Raw genomic sequence first — 20,151 nt, forward strand, 5'->3', positions numbered from 1 at the left:
TCATAATACACAGATTTATACACATACACAATAATATACTTACAATATAAATGACTATAATAATATAATTACGGCTTCTGATTTTAGGGTTTAACCGATAAAACACCCCTGACACAAAAAAATAAAAAATCTGTGTATAATGAACACCAGAAAAACACTGGAAATATACTCAATTCACATAACTCAAAAACCTAATACATAAACAACAAAGACAAACTACCTTTCCCTAACTTGTACTGATTAGTTCTGAATACTTTCTCGACTGGAGGCTTGTACGCGGGATTTAAAGCTATATTACAGTTAAGATACGTAGGATTTAAAACAGAATTGCGAATTGTGGCGAAATGTAAAACAAATGCCTAAACACAAAAAACCCAGAGGAATGTGTCCGTGACCACAGGGATTTCGTTGTGGAAGACAACAAAGGAAAGAAGGTACAAAGTGTGGTACTGTACAGTTACTACTTTGTGACAGAAAAAAACAAGCATTTTGTAAAGTGCAGTAACAGAAAACAATAATTTCATACAGTACATAAAAATCGAAAGCTCTGAAAAAACGATTTACATAAAAATCGAAAATAGCTCATCATAACCACCAAAAAAATGTAATTAATAAAAAACTAAAAACATACGTCTAAATATAATACATTTAATTCGCGTTGTACAGTTATTGGTGGTGAGAGTTCTGTACGTCACTGTCCCTGTGTATTCTTTGTTCTCATTGTTACCACTTGGAGGTTTGCAATAAACGAGCACACCACAGCGTTGATCCCAAGTGTCCCGCTGCTGCGAGATTGTCTTGCACGGCTCTCTGTTTCTTTCTCAATTTCACGGCAGAAATTAAAATGAATTTCCAATGCGTTTTAAAGTTTTGTGTGAGTATGACAAGTCTTATGAAAATGCAAAAAAAAAAAAAAAACCCAAAACAAAACAAAAATGTTCGCCATTACACAATTTGTCTCGCGTACCCCTGGGGGTACGCGTACCACAGTTTGGGAACCTCTGTTTTACAGGAACGCTCAAATGTAATTCTGCTGTTTTTAAGAAAAGCGAAGACGGCACAAATATTTGTGTACGTCACAGACTGCTTATAAAAAACAAATGTTAATACTTAAGTAGTATGTTAATTATTTAGTTTTTTGTTTACATAACTTTAGGTGAGACCCACCAAGTTCAGACGCATCTTTTTCCAGTATTAATCAATGCGGGATTGTGGTATATTTGAGAAGATACAACAAAATAAAAAATGTTAAGACTGACAGTATGCAATATATGTTACCTTTCAAAGGGGATTTTCTTGAACTCCGAGTCTCTGACGTAATCAAGCACCTGTTTTTGAGTCCGGCCACTGATATGTAAAAATGAACAAACAATCCCATCATTTATTAGAAAAAGGAAAAAAAAAGAGCCTCTGAATACCTGCAAAAACATCTACAACACATACATGTTTGAGGAACGGAACAAACATATACGTCATTTTTATTGATCTATTAATTTTATTGCAGAAAATAATACTCTTGATATAACATTTGATTTCCATTGGGTTTCTCATGGTAACAATAATCTTAAATATATTCAACACTCCAAGCTGGTGTCTATCATTTCCCTTGCTAGCTTTGGCATAACACACAGAGGGGTTATTTTTGTGGTACCCTCACTGAACTAGAACAGTTTCTGTTTTTTCTACTAAACAATCAACACCACCAAGTGCTACTGATGGTGGAGTATGTTTCTGGAAAACTACCCAGTGTCCTGGAAAGAGCTCTGATGGGGGAGGTTGAAACAACGCACCCAAACATTAATACTCTCAAAGGATGAAAATCCGGGTCTGCATCTGAAACAGTACAGTCTAGTCTAGAGAGCCTGGACACTTGATTAGGGTTAGCAATGTGCCTGCAGAGTAACATTTAACTTGACAAAAAAATCATGATATGTGAACATTGTTTTAATCTGTATGATGTTATAGGAATTTCAATCTTTAGCTGATTAAATCATAAATTCTTGAATGCAAGTTGAAAGTAACTTGGCCAGCAGAGGATGGCTTTACAATATAATAAATATCACACACGCACAGATCACTTGAAAAACAAGGGGTGACAGAAAGCTGGCCAAAATCAGCAGACAAGTTCAATTTCAGAGCAGGACAATATAGTAGTGACCCCAGCATTACCTAAATCTAAAAGAGGAGCCCCTGGTGAAGAGGACTGGCTTGGGTTTTGGTTTCGGCTCCTCAAAGAGTCTGAAGAAAGCATGGTACTCCACACAGATTTTCCAGAGTACCTTGCAGCAGTTGCGGCTGGCCATCAGAAACTCCAGAGTGTCCTGGAAAGAGCTCTGCTGGGGGAGGTTGAAATGACGTACCGGAACATTAATACCGTCAAAGAATGAAAATCCAGGTCTGCATCTGAAACAGTAGTCTAGTCTAGAGAGCCTGGACACTTGATTAGGGTTAGCAACGTGCCTGCAGAGTAACATTTAAATTGACAAAAAAAATCATGATATGTGAACAGTTTTAATCTGTATGATTTTATAGGAATTTCAATTTTTAGCAGAGTAAAAAAATAATAGTTAGTGGTTAGTGTTACTGTTATAAAATTAGTAACCAAGCTCTTACATTCCATCTCATTTAGACAAACTACCTTCATTAGACATACCACTTTAGTGTTTAGAGTAAAACACACAACTTAAGACTTACATTCATGTCTGGACGCAGTTTGATGAGAAAGCGCTTTCTCTTGAAGCTCAGCTTCCGTACTTTTGACCAGTTAAAAGCGTTTATTTTGGTGTGGCCCTTTATATGAAATACAAAGAAACAGTTTTTTGTTTTTTTTTAAATACTTTTTTTTAAACAGATTCTTTAACGTTCAGCATCTTTGATTTGATCTTTGATTATGTACAGAAATCTGATTTGACATATTATACTCTCCAGTACTCTGGAACATGTTTCCAGATACTTGGCTACCCAACCCAACATTATGTACAGTACCAAAACAATAATATATCATATGTGTGTGTGTGTGTGTGTGTGTGTGTGTGTGTGTGTGTGTGTGTGTGGTCTTCCTAAAACAGAATTGTAATCACTCTCTCAAGTCTCCCTTGCTCAAGAGCAGCAGCGAGTGTGTTTCCTGTGACTGTACCTGGAGCACTAGGATCCCGGTGTGTGCCACAGCCAGGTTGATCTTCGTGCCTTCCCTGTCCTTGGCAGGATGGAGCCGGACCCCATACATCTCCAGCCTCCGGGCCACCTCCAAGAGCTGATAGTCTGACTCGGCCGGCGTCTGACCCCTGACCCAAAAACAAACAAACCAATTCTTTATTACATACTGGCCAAATTCATTAGAAAACTGTACTTAAATCTGACACACAAGTACTTTATACTGTGCAACATCTTCCTTAAATGATGTCCTTTCAAGTAAGGTTGACTCCTGATATTGAGACCTGAAACCAAATCCCTATCCTATTGATATACTGGCACATCTACCCCATATTCAGCGCTACAGTAGATGGGTCTGCTCAGTTACTGCTGGACTACAGTGGGCAACTATTAATGCTGAGACAAACCCTTTCCAGAGTTAATTCTCAGCATTTCTAGTATTCCAATGTTAGCCCATGACAAGGTAAGAATGGAATGAGGCGCCTCCTTTTTTGAATGTTCCATGAACTTATTTATTTTGTAGTTGTACAACTCTATAGGGCAAATAATGAATGTACAGTAAAATAAAAGAAAACCCTGCACACCCAATCAATCTCTATTGTTTCGCCCCTCTACTGGCGAGTAACACAAAGACAGACATACACCGACAAACTATACTTGTATTCATTTCCCTTATCGGATTTAGGAAAGGACTTCCTGTTTCCAGTCTGCAGCGGTTAATTAGAGTTTCTATTGCCAATATGGCACAGGGCAGAAAAGTGCCAAAAATAACCAGCTGGGCAGAAAACACGACCAAGAGCAAGAGCGTGGCACACAGCAACAAGACATGCATTTTAAAACTTTTTAGATTAGGGTTTTAACTATCTATGGATGTACTGTACTTCTAAAAAGGGTCACACTCCAAACATACAAGAGCTGAAAGCACATGAACCCTGATCATTGAAAATGCTGAAAATCAACCCACAGATGTAGATTTTTCCCCATAAAGTAAGTTCTTGTCTATTTTAGTTAAATCTCAATTTGGTATATAAATGCATTTTAAACAAAATCAGCCAGAAGTAGTAGTACAGCTTTGGGGCTCTGTTTTGAACACACGCAACACAGTAAATAAGAAATTAATTCCACAAAGTATGCTTTTGCATGTCCTTTTAGAACATGAAACTGCTCTTTGTTATACGAGTACAGTGGATGTAATCTCTCTGCCCGAGTATATTCAGTGAAACCCACAATCAGGCGTTAACTGCTGGCAAACCACAAGGGAGAAATATCTGACAGGAGACGGAACTAGGTAGGCAAACATGTCTTTATATGACTGTATATTGCGGAAAGTGTGGCTTGCCACAAAACTAAAAAAAATAATAATTTACCCACTGGCTACAGATGTCTCAAATGGATAGTTGTAAAAGCAACACATTTTATGGCACTATTTTGTTAGCTACAAATTACTTTAATGTCTTTCTTACTCCAGGGAGTTCATCTTAATTATGAGGACTGTTTTCTTGTGGCACTATATACTTGATTTAATTTCTTGAAGTACGTCAAATGTTTTGTATATTCCTATTCATGCTACCAAAGGTTACCATATTCAAAACTTGTTTTTGTAACAGAGTAAAATTGACAATTGTAACAAAATCACTTCTCTTTCTTAACCAAGAGGCTAGTCAGGCTTTCTTTTTAATTAAAGATGCTATGAGAAAACGTACTGTAATGCACAGGTCAGAGCTTTATCTCGGGCATGAAGAACTACAATGCACAACAGTGGTCACAGTACAACACTATTACCACATAGTCAATTTTTATCAAAACCTACTAAAAAGAGATTTAAAACAATTTCACTGCAATAGCCTGTAATTGTTTCTCTGTTAATATTTGGTAAATGAGGCTGGAGCACAGTGCACTGATTAGGTGGATAATTATAGGTGTTGCCACATATAAAACACCTGTTGAAAGGTCAACTGGAACTTGATAAGCTGCCGCCTGCTATGTGGGAGTTGTATTTGACTAATCCTTTGGAGATATAAAAAGGGTAACAGTTAACTGTTACAGCCAAGTTTTTGGAATTGAATGAAAGCATATACATCAACCTGGCAACAATACTCATGTTCCAGTTATTACCTTTTCAAGTTCTAAAACCAGATAATTCTCACACTTTACGACAATGATCATTTCTGTTGCTAGGTTACTATAAATGAGGACCACAACATGTTGATTTCTGCAGAGACAGATTGAACAGAAGCATTGCAGCTAGGCCATGTGAAGCAGTGCAGGAACGCACACGTGTTTGCCATGGAACTCAGCAATCTTGTCCTCCAGTGCTTCCTGGTGAGGAATGTACTTGTTTTCCCGGAGGTGCCGTCGGCTTTGGGCTTCGTCAAAATCTCCAATCTCGGCTGATCGAAAAAAGGAAAGAGGAAATTGGCAGTCAGTTCTGAAGAGCTTTGCAAGATAATATTGTCCCCGCCTAGCATAATCTACTTTGTACTGCTAGATTGAGGGACAGAACAAAAGCTAGATTTGTGCCAGACTTCAAATAAAAGATCGAACACTACTCATGTTTAATTATGGCTTTCTTTACCGAGGCAGAAGTGAGAAACATTTAGAATACAAAAATAACAGAACTGAAGTTTAATTAAAATGATCTAGTACAACTCAAAACCACAAATATAAAATACAATATTAGTATGGATTTATTTTACTTTAAAAGTTTTGTTTTCATTTTTTTTTTTTTAAAAGGGAGATGAGGCCACTACAGGCTTTGGTTCTTGTTAAAATTGAAACTTGATTGTAAGGTGGAACACACACTGTATAGCACTGTGTAGGGCTACTGACTAACGTGTTACAGTATATAGGAGGCTGTGTGGTCCAGTGGTTAAAGAAAAGGGCTTGTAACCAGGAGGTCCCCGGTTCAAATCCCACCTCAGCCACTGACTCATTGTGTGACCCTGAGCAAGTCACTTAACCTCCTTGTGCTCCGTCTTTCGGGTGAGACGTAATTGTAAGTGACTCTGCAGCTGATGCATAGTTCACACACCCTAGTCTCTGTAAGTCGCCTTGGATAAAGGCGTCTGCTAAATAATAGTATGAGGGAGCACTTCACAGATATTTTCTTTACTGATGGTCTTTCGAAACCTCTGTTCTCCAAAGAGAACCCAGTAAACTGGATATTTATACTATATAACACTAAATATTTAACTGTAGCCTTTAAATGGTCACAACTCTGCTTAACAGCAATCCCTAATGGTAGAAATGTTGTTGACCTAGTGATCTATATTTGTTTCTGAACAGTGACTGAATATCCCTGTCCCCCTATTCCAGTAAAGAGTCTGAGATTAACATCCAGGAGCTGTCTAAACATCCAGTCTCATTAAACCCGGGGCAGGGAGCTCATGCGAAGACTTTCTTACTTTACTCAGCAGTGCAGCAGACCGAACGAAGTGGGAGCTCCTTCACAGCTTACATCAAGCTCCCACTCTGAATAACAATGATGTTCTCAAGAAGGTGAAAAAACCTCCGACTGGGAGCTACTTCCCAGGCCAGATCCAGCATTGGCACTCTCAGGACATTCAAAGTGAAAGCAGACTGGCTTCATGCAGATTAGTACTAAGAGCACTTCTGTGGGCTGCCAGGAGGTGATCAGGTCCGGTCCACTATAAATCACAAGGCAGCCAGTCTGCTGCACAGGTCTGAACTCTGGCATCTTATTTCAGAACTACAGTAGAAGGCTACAGTCTTGCAGAGCTTGGGCTTCAACAGCTTAAAAGAAGTCAACAAACATACCAAAAGGAACCACAGGACAGCAGATGCACGATTTATCATGTAGACACACTCAGAGAAATCAGAAGATGTTACTGTAACTGTTCTATTCACAGTAATGCGCAATACAGACTCTACTTACATTGAACAATATGGGAGATGAGGAGTGCGGCACTGCTGTCGTTACAAGTGAGTCGGCTGGATGCAAGATCCTGCTTTACCTGCAAGGCAAAGAGGTACCTGCCAAATATAAAAATAGGGAAAACAAACAAATCAATAGGATGTTACATTTTAGAGCTAAATATATTTGCTTCATCTCAATAGTCCAAGTCATTCCCTGGAAGGTTTAAATAAAAAAATTAAAAACCAGACAGAACGTGCTCGTACCACAGTGAAACCCTTGTTAAATGTAAATTTAAAATCAGTGAAGTGAAAAAAAAGTCCTATAGCATTTACTCTCTGCCTTCTCCCTCGGATTAGTTTTCTCAGACAGGACTAGTCTTTAATTATCCTCTATTTAAATAAAACACATTTAGAGTAAGTCAATCAATATACATTACCAACACCATGGATTTAATCTTGAACTACAGCCCAGTGAAATCCATCCGTATGACCCTAAATCAGGAGTGTATGAATAGAAATGTGCACAGCAGGGCTGTATAAACACACCATGATCAGAATTTTATATTATGTGATATTCTAATGGCAAATGGAGTGTCATCACAGTTCTTAACTCCGGATTATTTAAAAGGCATGGAGAGACAGCAACTCTGCCAACCAGTTCAGACCCCATTTGACCTCCAAGAGTAAAAGGAGGGAGTGATTGAGTGCATTTGGCAGTGATTCATTTTAAAACACAAGCCTTAGACTTCTGTTGGATACGGTATTGTATTTTACTAGATATTTGACTACAGAAAAAGGCATTAGAAAAAGTTAAGATTATTTGCAACATTTGTTTTCCCCTCTTTCATCTTCTCCCACATTATACCGCATTCATTATTGATTTGCTACTGCTTGGTTCCACACATGGGTTTGCAAACGCTAGCTATTACAGAAAGATACCTATCAATTTAAAAATACAAGCCACCCCAGTCTCAGCTTCACAAAATAAATTATTATTTCTGGGACATTGAGAATAAACTAAGTTTATAAACTAAGTTTATTGATGAGATAACATACCTTTAAAGCCACACTAAAGCTCCTAAAAACTGCAGAGAAACTATGTGATGCATCCGATGAAAATAATTCAGTTACAGTTGTGGATGATCCATTCCATTGAGTATTTCCATTGTTACAAACATTACTTCTCCAGGCATGGCTGAGCTCTAGTTATGTACAGGAATCACACTGTTTACCATAGTCTTCCTGAGGAACCTGCATCATTACTGTCTGTCACCCTGATAATGGGCTCTGCTGATGAGCTGCCTGTCAATGATGGCTTCTTCTGCAGTTCAAAGTGTATAGATCTCTTCAAACACTGTCCTTGGGAGGACAACCACTTCTCTCTTCTTTGATAGGCTCTAAAAATTAGCCTGGTTCCACTGAATGCCTACTGCTGGTGCACAGCACATTGATCTGTGGTTCTGTTTTGTAGCATGTCAATGCTTTCTTCTCTTGTTAATGTTCTGCTTGTTTGTGGGGCAATGCTGGGGGGTGGGATTTCATTCAAACAGTCATTAAAAGTAATTGCCAGGGAGACAGCTGGTACTTTGTTGGTAAAAACCAACATACTGGCAATTTGGTTACTCTAGAAAGGACGGCTCTTCCATAAATTGGCGGGTTTAGCACGAATGTTGGACTAACGTTATCTTCAGTAAGGGTCTGTGAAAATCAGCCATACAAGACAAAAGGATGACTGAAAACAGAGTAAATAGAGGATCTGAATCCATCTGCATCAAATACAAGATGTTAAAATAATACTAAAGGAGATTTTCCCTTATAAAGAAATAACACAGTGAAAGCATGTTAGAGCACAGACGGGCATAGTGAATCAGTGATAATTATGGTATAGCATTGTATATGACCACGCACAGGAAAGTGCAGAATTGCTGTGTAAAGTCACTGTGGTAAACTCCTAGAAGGTTTTGTCTGGGTCTTGTTAAACAGTAATACAGTTCTTCCGAACAAGAAACTCTGAAGGAATTGGCAGAATGTAAATGTTACAGAATGCAATGTTAAGCCACAACACTTTAGCCTTTGGATTCCTAGAACTCTGCTTTGGTTGTTGTTTCTTGTTTAAGCCTGTCCTGCACCGACACGTCACGCAAACCCTTCAAAAGAAAACAGGCCTGGGGATCCGATAACCCTGCGCTGATCCTGCAAAATGTTGAGTCCCAAACTTAAAGGCTGGGAAACAGGGGGAAAAGTCACTGAAAAGATTAAGGATAAGCAGCCCAATGGATTTACAATTTCAATTCTCTGGAATCAATCTCATTTTCAATGCAGCTGCATCCGAGTGAAATGCACAAAAGATTGTGTTCATAGATAAGCGATCCAGGGCCAAAGCTCTCTTACAATGGAAACATTAACAGATCAATTTTCACACAGTCAAAAAATGTGTACCAACATAACTCTTCTAAATGACCTGCTTTAAATTACTTGAAAGTTAAGTCAATGAGGCCTGCTGAATACCAATTCAAATACTGTACGTGGTCTTAGCCCTAAAGCGCGATTTTAAAGCATACAGTACTTCTACATGAGATTGTGATTTGTGTACCAAACTACATTTAGAATGTATTGTTTTGCTATATTTAAGAGAACAGACAACATAACAGAATTGGTCACAAAACTGGATAAGTCAAGAGTAATTCGAAGTGCAAGGCAAAACAGGCGAGCAACTGCAGATCAATTGACTGCAAATCGAGCAGCCTATTTCATCATAAACGGTCCACCGAGAACTCCACAGAGCGGGATACCATAGTGGCCCAATGCCCTATTAAGTGACTTTACATTGGCGTTTCCATTTTTTTGTCCACTACCTGTAGTCTAAAGGATAAAGGAAGTGGTGACTGTGTTCAAATAATCTATGGTTTCTAGTGCAGTGAATTCTTTTGAACACCGATTCACCATTCATCACTTCCACTGCACAAGGACATGAAAACAAATACCACTAATAATAATATAATATAATAATATATGTATTTTTATATTAGCACCTTTCATAGTGGACCACCATCACAAAGCGCTTTACAGAGATAGGCTGTGAACTGTGCATAATATGCAGAGACACTTACAATAGGACACTGATTTAACATCTCATCCGCAGGATGGAGCACAAGGAGGTTAAGTGACTTGCTCAGGGTTACACAGTGAGTCAGTCAGTGGCAGAGGTGGGATTTGAACCGGTGACCTTCTGGTTACAAGCCCTGGACTTTAACCACTGGACCACACTGCCTCCTGTATTTCTACTGTATTTTAAATGCATATACTGTACTGGTACAGAGCAGAGTACCGTATAGAGGTGGGTTCCTTACTAAATTCGATAGGTATGTTTCTGCGGGCTGAGCCCTCAACACTGTTGTATGCACCCAGATTACTGTGCGATTACACACGTGACCTTCTCGGCTCACATGTAGGAAATAGTGTACAGAGACTGTATGCTACAGTAGGCTTTAGCAACAATCAATACAATTTTTAAAAAGCAATTTAAAAAACACATAGTGGAGTTGGTAGGTGAAGCTTATTTTACAATATTTGCAAAATGTGTGTTTTTGTTTGGGGCGGGAACAGGAAACTGTAGCAGGGATGGGCAGTGCTTCTCGGGACTGAGTCTTGTGAAGTCTCACAGAGAGAAAGGTAAAGTGTCAATAACCTACTGTATATAGAGATGACAGCAAATTTGTACTCGTTTCTTTGGAAAGTAAACGAATAAAGCAAAATAGATGTTGTTCAATCACTTCAAAACATCAAACTAGCTTGACATTCTGGACAGCCTATTGAGCAGAAACATGGGATGCACAAGGGATTCTGACTGAAGCAGAACATTGTAAAATGAAATACCAGACTTGGGAGAGAACATTCACAAATGTAATATCAAAGTAAGAGTCTTATTGTTTTATTTAAAAAAAAAAACAAAAAAACACCACACACCTTCAACTTTGGGCCTAATAAAAGAAAGTTTTTAAATTTCTATAGATTGTGCTTGAACATCTGACTCACAGTTTTTCTCCTTCTCCAAATTTAAACAAAACAGTTAACAGCCTATTTAAAAAAAAAAAAAAAAAAAAAAAAAGCATTCTGCATCAAACTCCAGACTACAGCTGCAAAAACAAGCCTGTTGCATCAGCTACGGCCAATGAAAACAGCAGGCATTTCCTTCATATTACCTGCTTGATGTTATTCAAACGTTAAAACTGTATAGAGCACATAGCACCTGTATTCCATAATCAGACATGTACTGCAACTTGAAACAAGATTTGCAATTCATCCATAAAAGGATATTTTTTTTCCAATGAGGGGAAAAAAAAAAACTAGACTCTGTGCCAGAAAATGGGAATTGGATAGCTCTGGAAAACAGTGCATCACTGGAGCTATTCATGGAGCTGGAGGGTGAAACTGGCCTAGTTCAGAAAGAGAGAAAGCCAAAGCACACTAAAGACAAGCCTGACATTATAAACTGCAATTCCAGACCCCTGAGCGACACTGTAGAAACAAGTTCCCACGCAAAAGTTTCTAAAATCAGGTTTGTAAAAGCAGCGAAAAGCAGGTAACAACAACAACAACAACAACCTGTTGTACCCCTGACCACTCGATTAACGTTAAATGTTCCAATTCTATTCTGACTCTGCTCTGAATGAAGTGCGTCAGCTAGCTGCAAGACTAAGAAAACCCAATTCAAATTAAAATTAGGTTCAGTATAACTTCTACTATCAAAATACATTAATGAAATGAACAGATGCCTAGCTTACTTAAGTGGTAATGCATCCAGCTCAGTGCAAATGTGGTACCTCAACACCAGTGGAGTGTCATCTATGTATGCAACCCATGCATTGCATGCCTTTTTAATTCACACAAATATATTTAATTCCACAACATATACAGATAAATGAGTTTATTCTACAACATTTGAAATTATGTGATAGCCATGCATGCAAGTAATCTGTTTGCCTCATCAGACTTCTTGTTTTGCTGGTCAAGGCATGCAATGCTCCAAGCTGCATTGTGTTGCCCACGTAATGCGTTGCAGCATGCACCTCCTGTTGGCCGGGCGCTAGAAAACATAGAGAAGGCATGCAACTGTACAATTGAATCCTCCTTGGCTGAACACCGAGTGGAGCTCTAACTCTAAGTCATCAAAATAAAAATGGAAAACTGTTTGTTGACTTCAGACTTTGCAGCAACCGTTTAGAGACTGCAACAAAAACAGAAATTATACAAAACGGAAGCTCAAAACCGAAATTACAAATTAGAAAATACTTCCAGCAAAGCCACATTGGCAAGGTCTTTCAACTTTAAAACACAGACATTCATACGCAAAACCCAGGGCGGCGAACACTATTCCCACTTATCCTTATGGAGTACCGAAATAAAACTGCAGAGGTATCTACACAGCCTACCAGGTTTCCACAACTTGGTCACCGAGGAGTTCATTAAAAAAAAAAAAAATAGAAGAATGGAATTTCTATTTCAGTAGTACATTTAGGTTTGCACATGTTTTATATTCTCCGCTAACAGCTTTCATAACATCTGACTAGCATTTGCCAAAATGAATGTATTTGATTTATTCAATTGCTGTGTGTACATGAAAAAAAAATTGAAGAATGGAACGTTTTTTTTTTTTTTTCCCCACACCATCTTAAAGTTGTTGCATGCCTTGTTATAGCAGTCACTGCTCAACACATTAAAGCATGTCGTCATTCTTATTGTCTGCTATCAAGGAAACACAGTGAGCACACAGCCAGGGAGAGCGCCCCCTCATAACCGGCACAGAAAACTTGCGCTGACCTTGTTAACTCGTCCAGCAGCTGTGTGTGATCGGGAGGAAAGAACTTCACCACAAATCTCAACACCGTCTGCTTGGGTCCTGCAGAAACAGGGTTACTCAATTACAAACCACACACAACACAAGCAATCTACAAGCAAACAAGGCAGAATGAGAATGGCATTTTGTCAAATTCATGAAAAGATAACATTAAATATAATAGTTTAAAAAAATGTTATATTCAACAATGTATCGTTTCATTTTGATACAATGACCATCAGGTAGTCTGTCAAAATATTCTGGATTCTCCAACAGAAGAGCTTAGTGTCCATATATCTGAAACTAGCATTAGTACATTATGTAATAAATTAAGGGTGCACTGATATTAGAGCATATGACTTGTTATGAATATTCCTTAATATATTCCTTTAGCAGATCAAACTGTAGCACAAAGCTAGTAAAGAGGGGTATGTCACACACTGTTTAAAATCTGACCTTACAGAATCACACTGACCATACTACACTGCTCTACTTACTTCTTAATTGTTTCATAATGGGTTTCAGGAGGTCCAGCCACACCTGCGAAAACAAACAAGTGGTCAAACCAACGAGCTTGTCAGAGTGAAAATCTGAGTGTATGTAGAACAAACCAAGCTCTTAAACATAACAAATGGTACTCCATTCTAATGAGCTGAAAGTGAGAATCTCGAAGGTTTAAAAAAAAAAAAAAAAAAAACAACCCCAAAAAAACCCCCACACATTTCCAATGACTTCCTGTGCTGCAGTTACTAGGACCCTGTCAGTGCCTCACAGTCGCTATGCTGCAGCTTCCTGTGCAGCAGTTACTAGGACCCTGTCAGTGCCTCACAGTCGCTATGCTGCAGCTTCCTGTGCAGCAGTTACTAGGACCCTGTCAGTGCCTCACAGTCGCTATGCTGCAGCTTCCTGTGCAGCAGTAATTAGGACCCTGTCAGTGCCTCAGAGTCGCTATGCTGCAGCTTCCTGTGCAGCAGTTACTAGGACCCTGTCAGTGCCTCACAGTCGCTATGCTGCAGCTGGGTGGGTTCTATTACCTGCAGGAGGAAATGAATTCTGTATATAGTGAGGAAGCAGAATAACTGGACTTGATCCAAGTATAACAAAACAAAGGAACCCAGAAAGATGTGCTGATGAGATATACGCGGTTTTCCTTTTTGTTCTTGGTTATTAATCCTGGATTAACACAACATTATAGGCTGTGTTTTGACATCACCATAAAGCCAAGGTCTTGAGATACTTGTTAACAGTAGAGTGACATCAGAAAGCTGAAAGCATGTGCAGGGTTTCATACACTCACTGTCATTTTGCGGTGGTCCTGGTATTCTAGTCCAAAGTAATCCCCCTCGATGAGATTCAGATGTGTACAGACCAGATCAAAGAGGATCTTCCCTGGGGCCCTTTGCTGTGAACAAAACGAGAGGAAGAAATGGAGACCACGATGCTTCTCAGCATAATAAGGAAACACAGTAACTTTAACAGGGAGCCATACAGAGTGAACAGCAGATTCAACAGCACTACAGTATATCACTCACAAAAGCCATTTCGCTGTGTTTCATGCATTACAGCACCCTTGGTGAGTTTAGAGTGCCTGAACAGCTGTATCCTATGCCTTTGTGTAGACTGGGGCAATGTTTCACTGTGGTGTAACAGCTACAGCTTTATTTTATTAAGCTGGTGTCAGAGTTTCCCCCCACAGCGCTCCTTCAAACCACAGACAAAGGCAGAGAATAGCAGATTTAACCTCTGACAACACTGTAAATAATGCCGTAAGGACAAAGGAATTTACAAAATGTAAAATAGGCAGTGTAGCCTAATTTAGATGGTATTCTTGATTTATGAATATTTTGGCAAGATTAATCCCCTGACATGCTAGCAACATCAATAACATATCAATAATACATAGCTGAACATTTAACTTAAGTTAGACTACATACTGTACACGTATGATCAGTAATACCAAGGAATAGCCTCATGAAATCATTTTCCCTATCATTTTCTTTCGTACAAAATATGAATATATTGTACTTATTTATTTTTAACATTCCTATACGATTGAAAAAATAAGCAATTAAATAATATTGCATAGAGAGGAATATGAGACAAACACATCTTCGGGAGAGTTGTGAAATGCTCAGCCCTGATTTTGTTTACCCCTTGCCACCAAAACCAGAGCATTGCATTTTCTCCACGGTACTCTTTACAATGAGGGGCTTACTAGATTTCAGATCTGAAATGTGCATTCGCTCTAATCTACCATGAGACTGTATCCATGCAGGCCATTACATGTTCAGTAAGCCCTTCTAACCATCAGGAGGGAAGATCCACTGCTATTTTCAAAAGAAAAGAATTCAAGCCAATTTATCACAAAACCCTGACACTTCTTCCTCTGGGTTCAATGAGCCACTCTTGATTAAATACCCATGAGCTTCTCCTGTGGAGCACGAAAACAGAGAAACCAAGTTTACCTGTTTGACATTTAATTTGGTCACTCTGATGTGAATTTGTGTCATTTTTAAAGAACCTCTTTGAAATAAAACACTTCATTGTATGGAAGACATTTTCTCCACAGAACAAGGCCCACGAGTCTGGAAACTCCACGAGAGAAGAGTACACCAGCATAGACAAGAGAAGAACACAATCAAAACAACAAGAGTAATTCATTTGTATAAATCAGTTTAAAAAGTATTAAATATTAAACCACAATCCTGATGAAGACACAGTATTTATTTATTTATTTAATTATTTATTTTTTAAATAAGTATTCACAACTTCTTTTAAATAATTGCTTTTAACCCTGCATAGTATAACTGAATTCATAAAATCAAAGAGCGCTCCCTGCTCTGCATTGATGTGAGATACCAGATGCTGGTGGTGAAAGGGGCTGCACAGAGACACTTTGTTCTTGACTCCTAAGATTTCACTGGGAGTGATGCTCTTTGATGTGGTCACGTTGGCATGATTTAGTGAAAGCATCTGTTTCTCCACAGACCTCGGCAAGCCTTTGAAGAGTTACTGTACTGCGTGTGTATGACATGACAAACATGCGCATCTCCAGACAGAGGCATTGAGAGCGTGGTGTTTCAGTGCACACATGCGCATCTCCATGCAGAGGCGTTGAGAGCGTGGTGTTTCAGTGCACACATGCGCATCTCCATGCAGAGGCATTGAGAGCGTGGTGTTTCAGTGCACACATGCGCATCTCCATGCAGAGGTATTGAGAGCGTGGTGTTTCAGTGCACACATGCGCATCTCCATGCAGAGGTGTTGAGAGCGTGGTGTTTCAGTGCACACATGCGCATCTCCATGCAGAGGTGTTGAGAGCGTGGTGTTTCAGTGCACACATGCGCATCTCCATGCAGAGGTGTTGAGAGCGTGGTGTTTCAGTGCACACATGCGCATCTCCATGCAGAGGTGTTGAGAGCGTGGTGCTTCAGTGCACACATGCGCATCTCCATGCAGAGGCATTGAGAGCGTGGTGTTTCAGTGCACACATGCGCATCTCCATGCAGAGGCGTTGAGAGCGTGGTGCTTCAGTGCACACATGCGCATCTCCATGCAGAGGCATTGAGAGCGTGGTGCTTCAGTGCACACATGCGCATCTCCATGCAGAGGCATTGAGAGCGTGGTGTTTCAGTGCACACATGCGCATCTCCATGCAGAGGTGTTGAGAGCGTGGTGTTTCAGTGCACACATGCGCATCTCCATGCAGAGGTGTTGAGAGCGTGGTGTTTCAGTGCACACATGCGCATCTCCATGCAGAGGTGTTGAGAGCGTGGTGTTTTAGTGCAGACAGGAGCATCTCCATGCAGAGGTGTTGAGAGCGTGGTGTTTTAGTGCAGACAGGAGCATCTCCATGCAGAGGTATTGAGAGCATGGTGTTTTAGTGCACACATGCGCATCTCCATGCAGAGGTGTTGAGAGCGTGGTGCTTCAGTGCACACATGCGCATCTCCATGCAGAGGTGTTGAGAGCGTGGTGCTTCAGTGCACACATGACAAACATGAGCATCTTGTTTTCAGGGGTGTACAGAGAAAAAAAATATATAGGGAGGACTTGCAGGCTTGTGATCTTTTGCTAAATACAAGACTTGCATTTCTCTATACACTTCCAGTTTTGAGATTAAAGGGGGTTGGGAATCTGTTGCCTGTTTTTATTCAGACCTCGCTCATCTGAAAACTGTCCGATTGTATTTTCCAAACAGCTGTAAAATATCAGAATGACAAACCTGCCCCACTTGACGTCAGTCACCACTGCAGACGGCTACTTTTTAGAACGCAGTCTCAAATAGTATTCCGGGGACCACTGCACTTGTGGGATGATTGCTCATTAAAAAATCACAAGCATGTATAAGCCAGTCGTTTTGTATTCATTCATCTGCACAAGCACTTTTATAAAAGCATTTAAAAAACAACAAAGAATGTAATAGGGTAAAAGAAAATGTGTGTAGCTACTCTGCTAAATTAACTAACAGGGTGGACATTTCACTGCACTTTCTTCCTCTTTCCTCTCTTCCTTTACAGCTCTAATGCCAAGGGCACAGCAACCCACGATCCTGGCTTTCAACAGCCTACAAAATCAAACCTGTGGACCAGACTCTGGCAGCTCTGAAAAAAAAAAACCCACAAAATACAGGAGGCTTCGGACTGCTTCCTCTGAGATGCAACTGTTAAAAACAGCTGTCACAAAGAGACAGAATCATCCACTATAAGAGATTACAGCTGTACTTACATAAGTTAAAATAACAGGTTATTTAACATGAACACACACCTAAAGGCAATTGGGCAACTTGACCAAAAAAAAAAAAAAAAAAAAAGATAAATAAGCACCAGAACTGAACCCCTTCATTTCTTCCATGTTTTATTAATTATGCCTTTCCTGAAAGAATCAGGTCAGCCCCTGAAGATTCCAAATGTTGCCACTAGAGTGCACCACCTTTAGGCTCAGGCAACTGAAGAACATGTTATGGGTTGAAAATGGTTTAATGATGTATAGTTTTACCACTCATAAGGCGAATGAATTGCCAATGTTCACCTAAATGGATATTTGGCTTTCGTACTTCTATATATTTGTGTTATTTGATCTGACGTGCTAGGTAGCATACTGAAGGAAGTCATGAGCGTAGATTTTCTCAATGTTGGCAGGATCACTGTCATTTTAAACTGTGAGGAATACAGGGGCTCACTGGACTGGCAGATGAATAGACTGGTGTTGCCAAGTGCTGCTGTGTCAGCCAGCTTATCAATGGCAACAGATCAGAGAGAAGAGTCTGGGGCAGGAGAGTCAAGGCTGTCTATCTTCTAGACGAGGAAGATCACATGAAATACAGGGCAATAAACACAGCTTCACAATGAGCAGGCTCACTGCTGTAAAAACAAGGCGTGCAACTCGTAGACTTGGCATTGATACAACTTACGGAAATTCGTTGTGGTGAACACCTGCCCTACAGCACACATGGCTTCTCATTTCACAGTCTGTGATTATGAAGAAATCATTCGGCAGTTCCTTCCAGCCACTATTTAAAAGCATAATCCATAGAAAACTACATAGCAATCTAGGAACTGGTATATACATTAACATGAATGTATGTACTGTGTGCAGCAGGCATCTGCTCTGAAAATCTAGTATAGCACACTGGATCTACTAACTTGTTCATCATCATTATACAATTACTGGGGAACATATGTACTTCTGAAAAAGGTTCCCTTCCTTTACAGATGCATTCTGTCATGAAGACCTCTAGATATTTCTATAATGAGAAAGAATGACTGACTGCACCGTCTTTCTCTTCTATGTGCAATAGCTCTCTGTACCTTGGACTGAGGAGTTTGCGAGACAATGGGGTTGTCGGACAGTCACTAACGGCACCACTCAGTCTGTGCCTGTAATGTATAATGGGAGTTACCGCTCTTCGATTCTAATGTTCATCAGGAAACACAACCCAATTCTGCAGTATTGTATGTGCTTCTCCTACTGTACATGTCTGACCTGCCAACAGTACGACATCATGCCACCAGGGAAATTGGTGTTTAAGAATAATATTTGGAGCATTGTTGAGGTCTAACCTGTTTATTACAATTTCACATTTATAAAACCAAGGAACTATGAACTTTCAAAACAGGTCTTCATTTAGGCTGTTACAGATTTGAATAACCCTAAAATGGGGACCTGGTTTGCTGTACTGTAGCTCAGAAATAAAATGACCCCTCAAAACACTTCCAACATTAGAGCGAGCGAACCTGAAGTACGGAAAAAATCACAAAACACAGGAACTTTAAAATTGAATAAAATATAAATGCGGTTTAGTTTAAGGCGACTAAATTGTATCAAAAGAAGCTGAAAAAGTTTTTTACCAGACTGTCAGTTTGGAATCGTGACACGAGCTGAAAAGTAAATAATATTCCACATTTTGCTTTAAATTTACAAGCTACTGCTCTTGTGTAAAATAACTGGAAATCAGACCCAGCATGCCTGTGTGCGTGGGGATCAGTCTTCTCACAAACATGAGCGAATTCCAGGTGACAGCAGATGCCTGAATTTGACCTGCTGACACTGCCCTCCAAGACCACCTTTACTGGTCTGCTTGCAGTAAGCAGCAACACACAGAGTTTCACCTTTTTGCTGCTCTCCTCAAAGCTCACAGATAGAACATGTTTTTATGCACGGAATGTGTTCCGTTAAGCAGAGCATGAAAATGCTAAAACAAACCCAGCCTTGTGTAGTACTGTCAGGTTTGCCAGAGAAGCTTTGAAACACACACAGAAACAGTGTGAAAGGGCCCTAGATTTACTGCATGCTGTAAAGGGTAGAATATAGGTTTCAAATCATGCCTTGACACACACTAGATTTCTTTCCCCCCATCCCAGAGTGGAGTAACCTGAAACTACAGCTTATTATTATTATTATTATTATTATTTATTTATTAGCAGACGCCCTTATCCAGGGCGACTTACAATTGTTACAAGATATCACATTATTTTTACATACAATTACCCATTTATACAGTTGGGTTTTTACTGGAGCAATCTAGGTAAAGTACCTTGCTCAAGGGTACAGCAGCAGTGTCCCCACCTGGGATTGAACCCACGACCCTCCGGTCAAGAGTCCAGAGCCCTAACCACTACTCTACTACTGCTGCCCTAGCTTAATTACAGTAGCTGATTGTCACCGTTTTACAGCCCCATGCTGCCTTCATTACAAAGTAAAACAGAGGTTTGGTTTTGAGCTGGTTTAATGGATGCATCAGTGCGTGATGTCACTCAAAGTCCCTGTGTCACTGTATTAGAACA

At 39.7% G+C, this 20,151-nt stretch overlaps 1 protein-coding gene across 3 annotated transcripts in view; it reads right to left on the reverse strand.

The window, feature by feature from the left end:
* LOC117406677 (FERM, ARHGEF and pleckstrin domain-containing protein 1-like) overlaps positions 1-20,151 on the reverse strand; it is an 85,049-nt gene that overhangs the window by 25,653 nt on the left and 39,245 nt on the right. For 2 of the 3 annotated variants that reach the window (XM_059029282.1, XM_034010929.3), the window contains exons 3-11: positions 14,163-14,267; positions 13,363-13,405; positions 12,850-12,928; positions 7,049-7,146; positions 5,429-5,543; positions 3,137-3,284; positions 2,695-2,790; positions 2,170-2,336; positions 1,279-1,347 (exon numbers count right to left, since the gene is read on the reverse strand). In XM_059029282.1, coding sequence (XP_058885265.1) covers positions 1,279-1,347; positions 2,170-2,336; positions 2,695-2,790; positions 3,137-3,284; positions 5,429-5,543; positions 7,049-7,146; positions 12,850-12,928; positions 13,363-13,405; positions 14,163-14,267 — 920 coding nt within the window. The remainder of the gene's footprint in view (positions 1-1,278; positions 1,348-2,169; positions 2,337-2,694; positions 2,791-3,136; positions 3,285-5,428; positions 5,544-7,048; positions 7,147-12,849; positions 12,929-13,362; positions 13,406-14,162; positions 14,268-20,151) is intronic. The other variant, XM_059029283.1, reaches the window with a different exon arrangement.

This window comes from Acipenser ruthenus, chromosome 8, assembly GCF_902713425.1.
Source record: "Acipenser ruthenus chromosome 8, fAciRut3.2 maternal haplotype, whole genome shotgun sequence".
In the NCBI taxonomy this organism is placed as follows: domain Eukaryota; kingdom Metazoa; phylum Chordata; class Actinopteri; order Acipenseriformes; family Acipenseridae; genus Acipenser; species Acipenser ruthenus.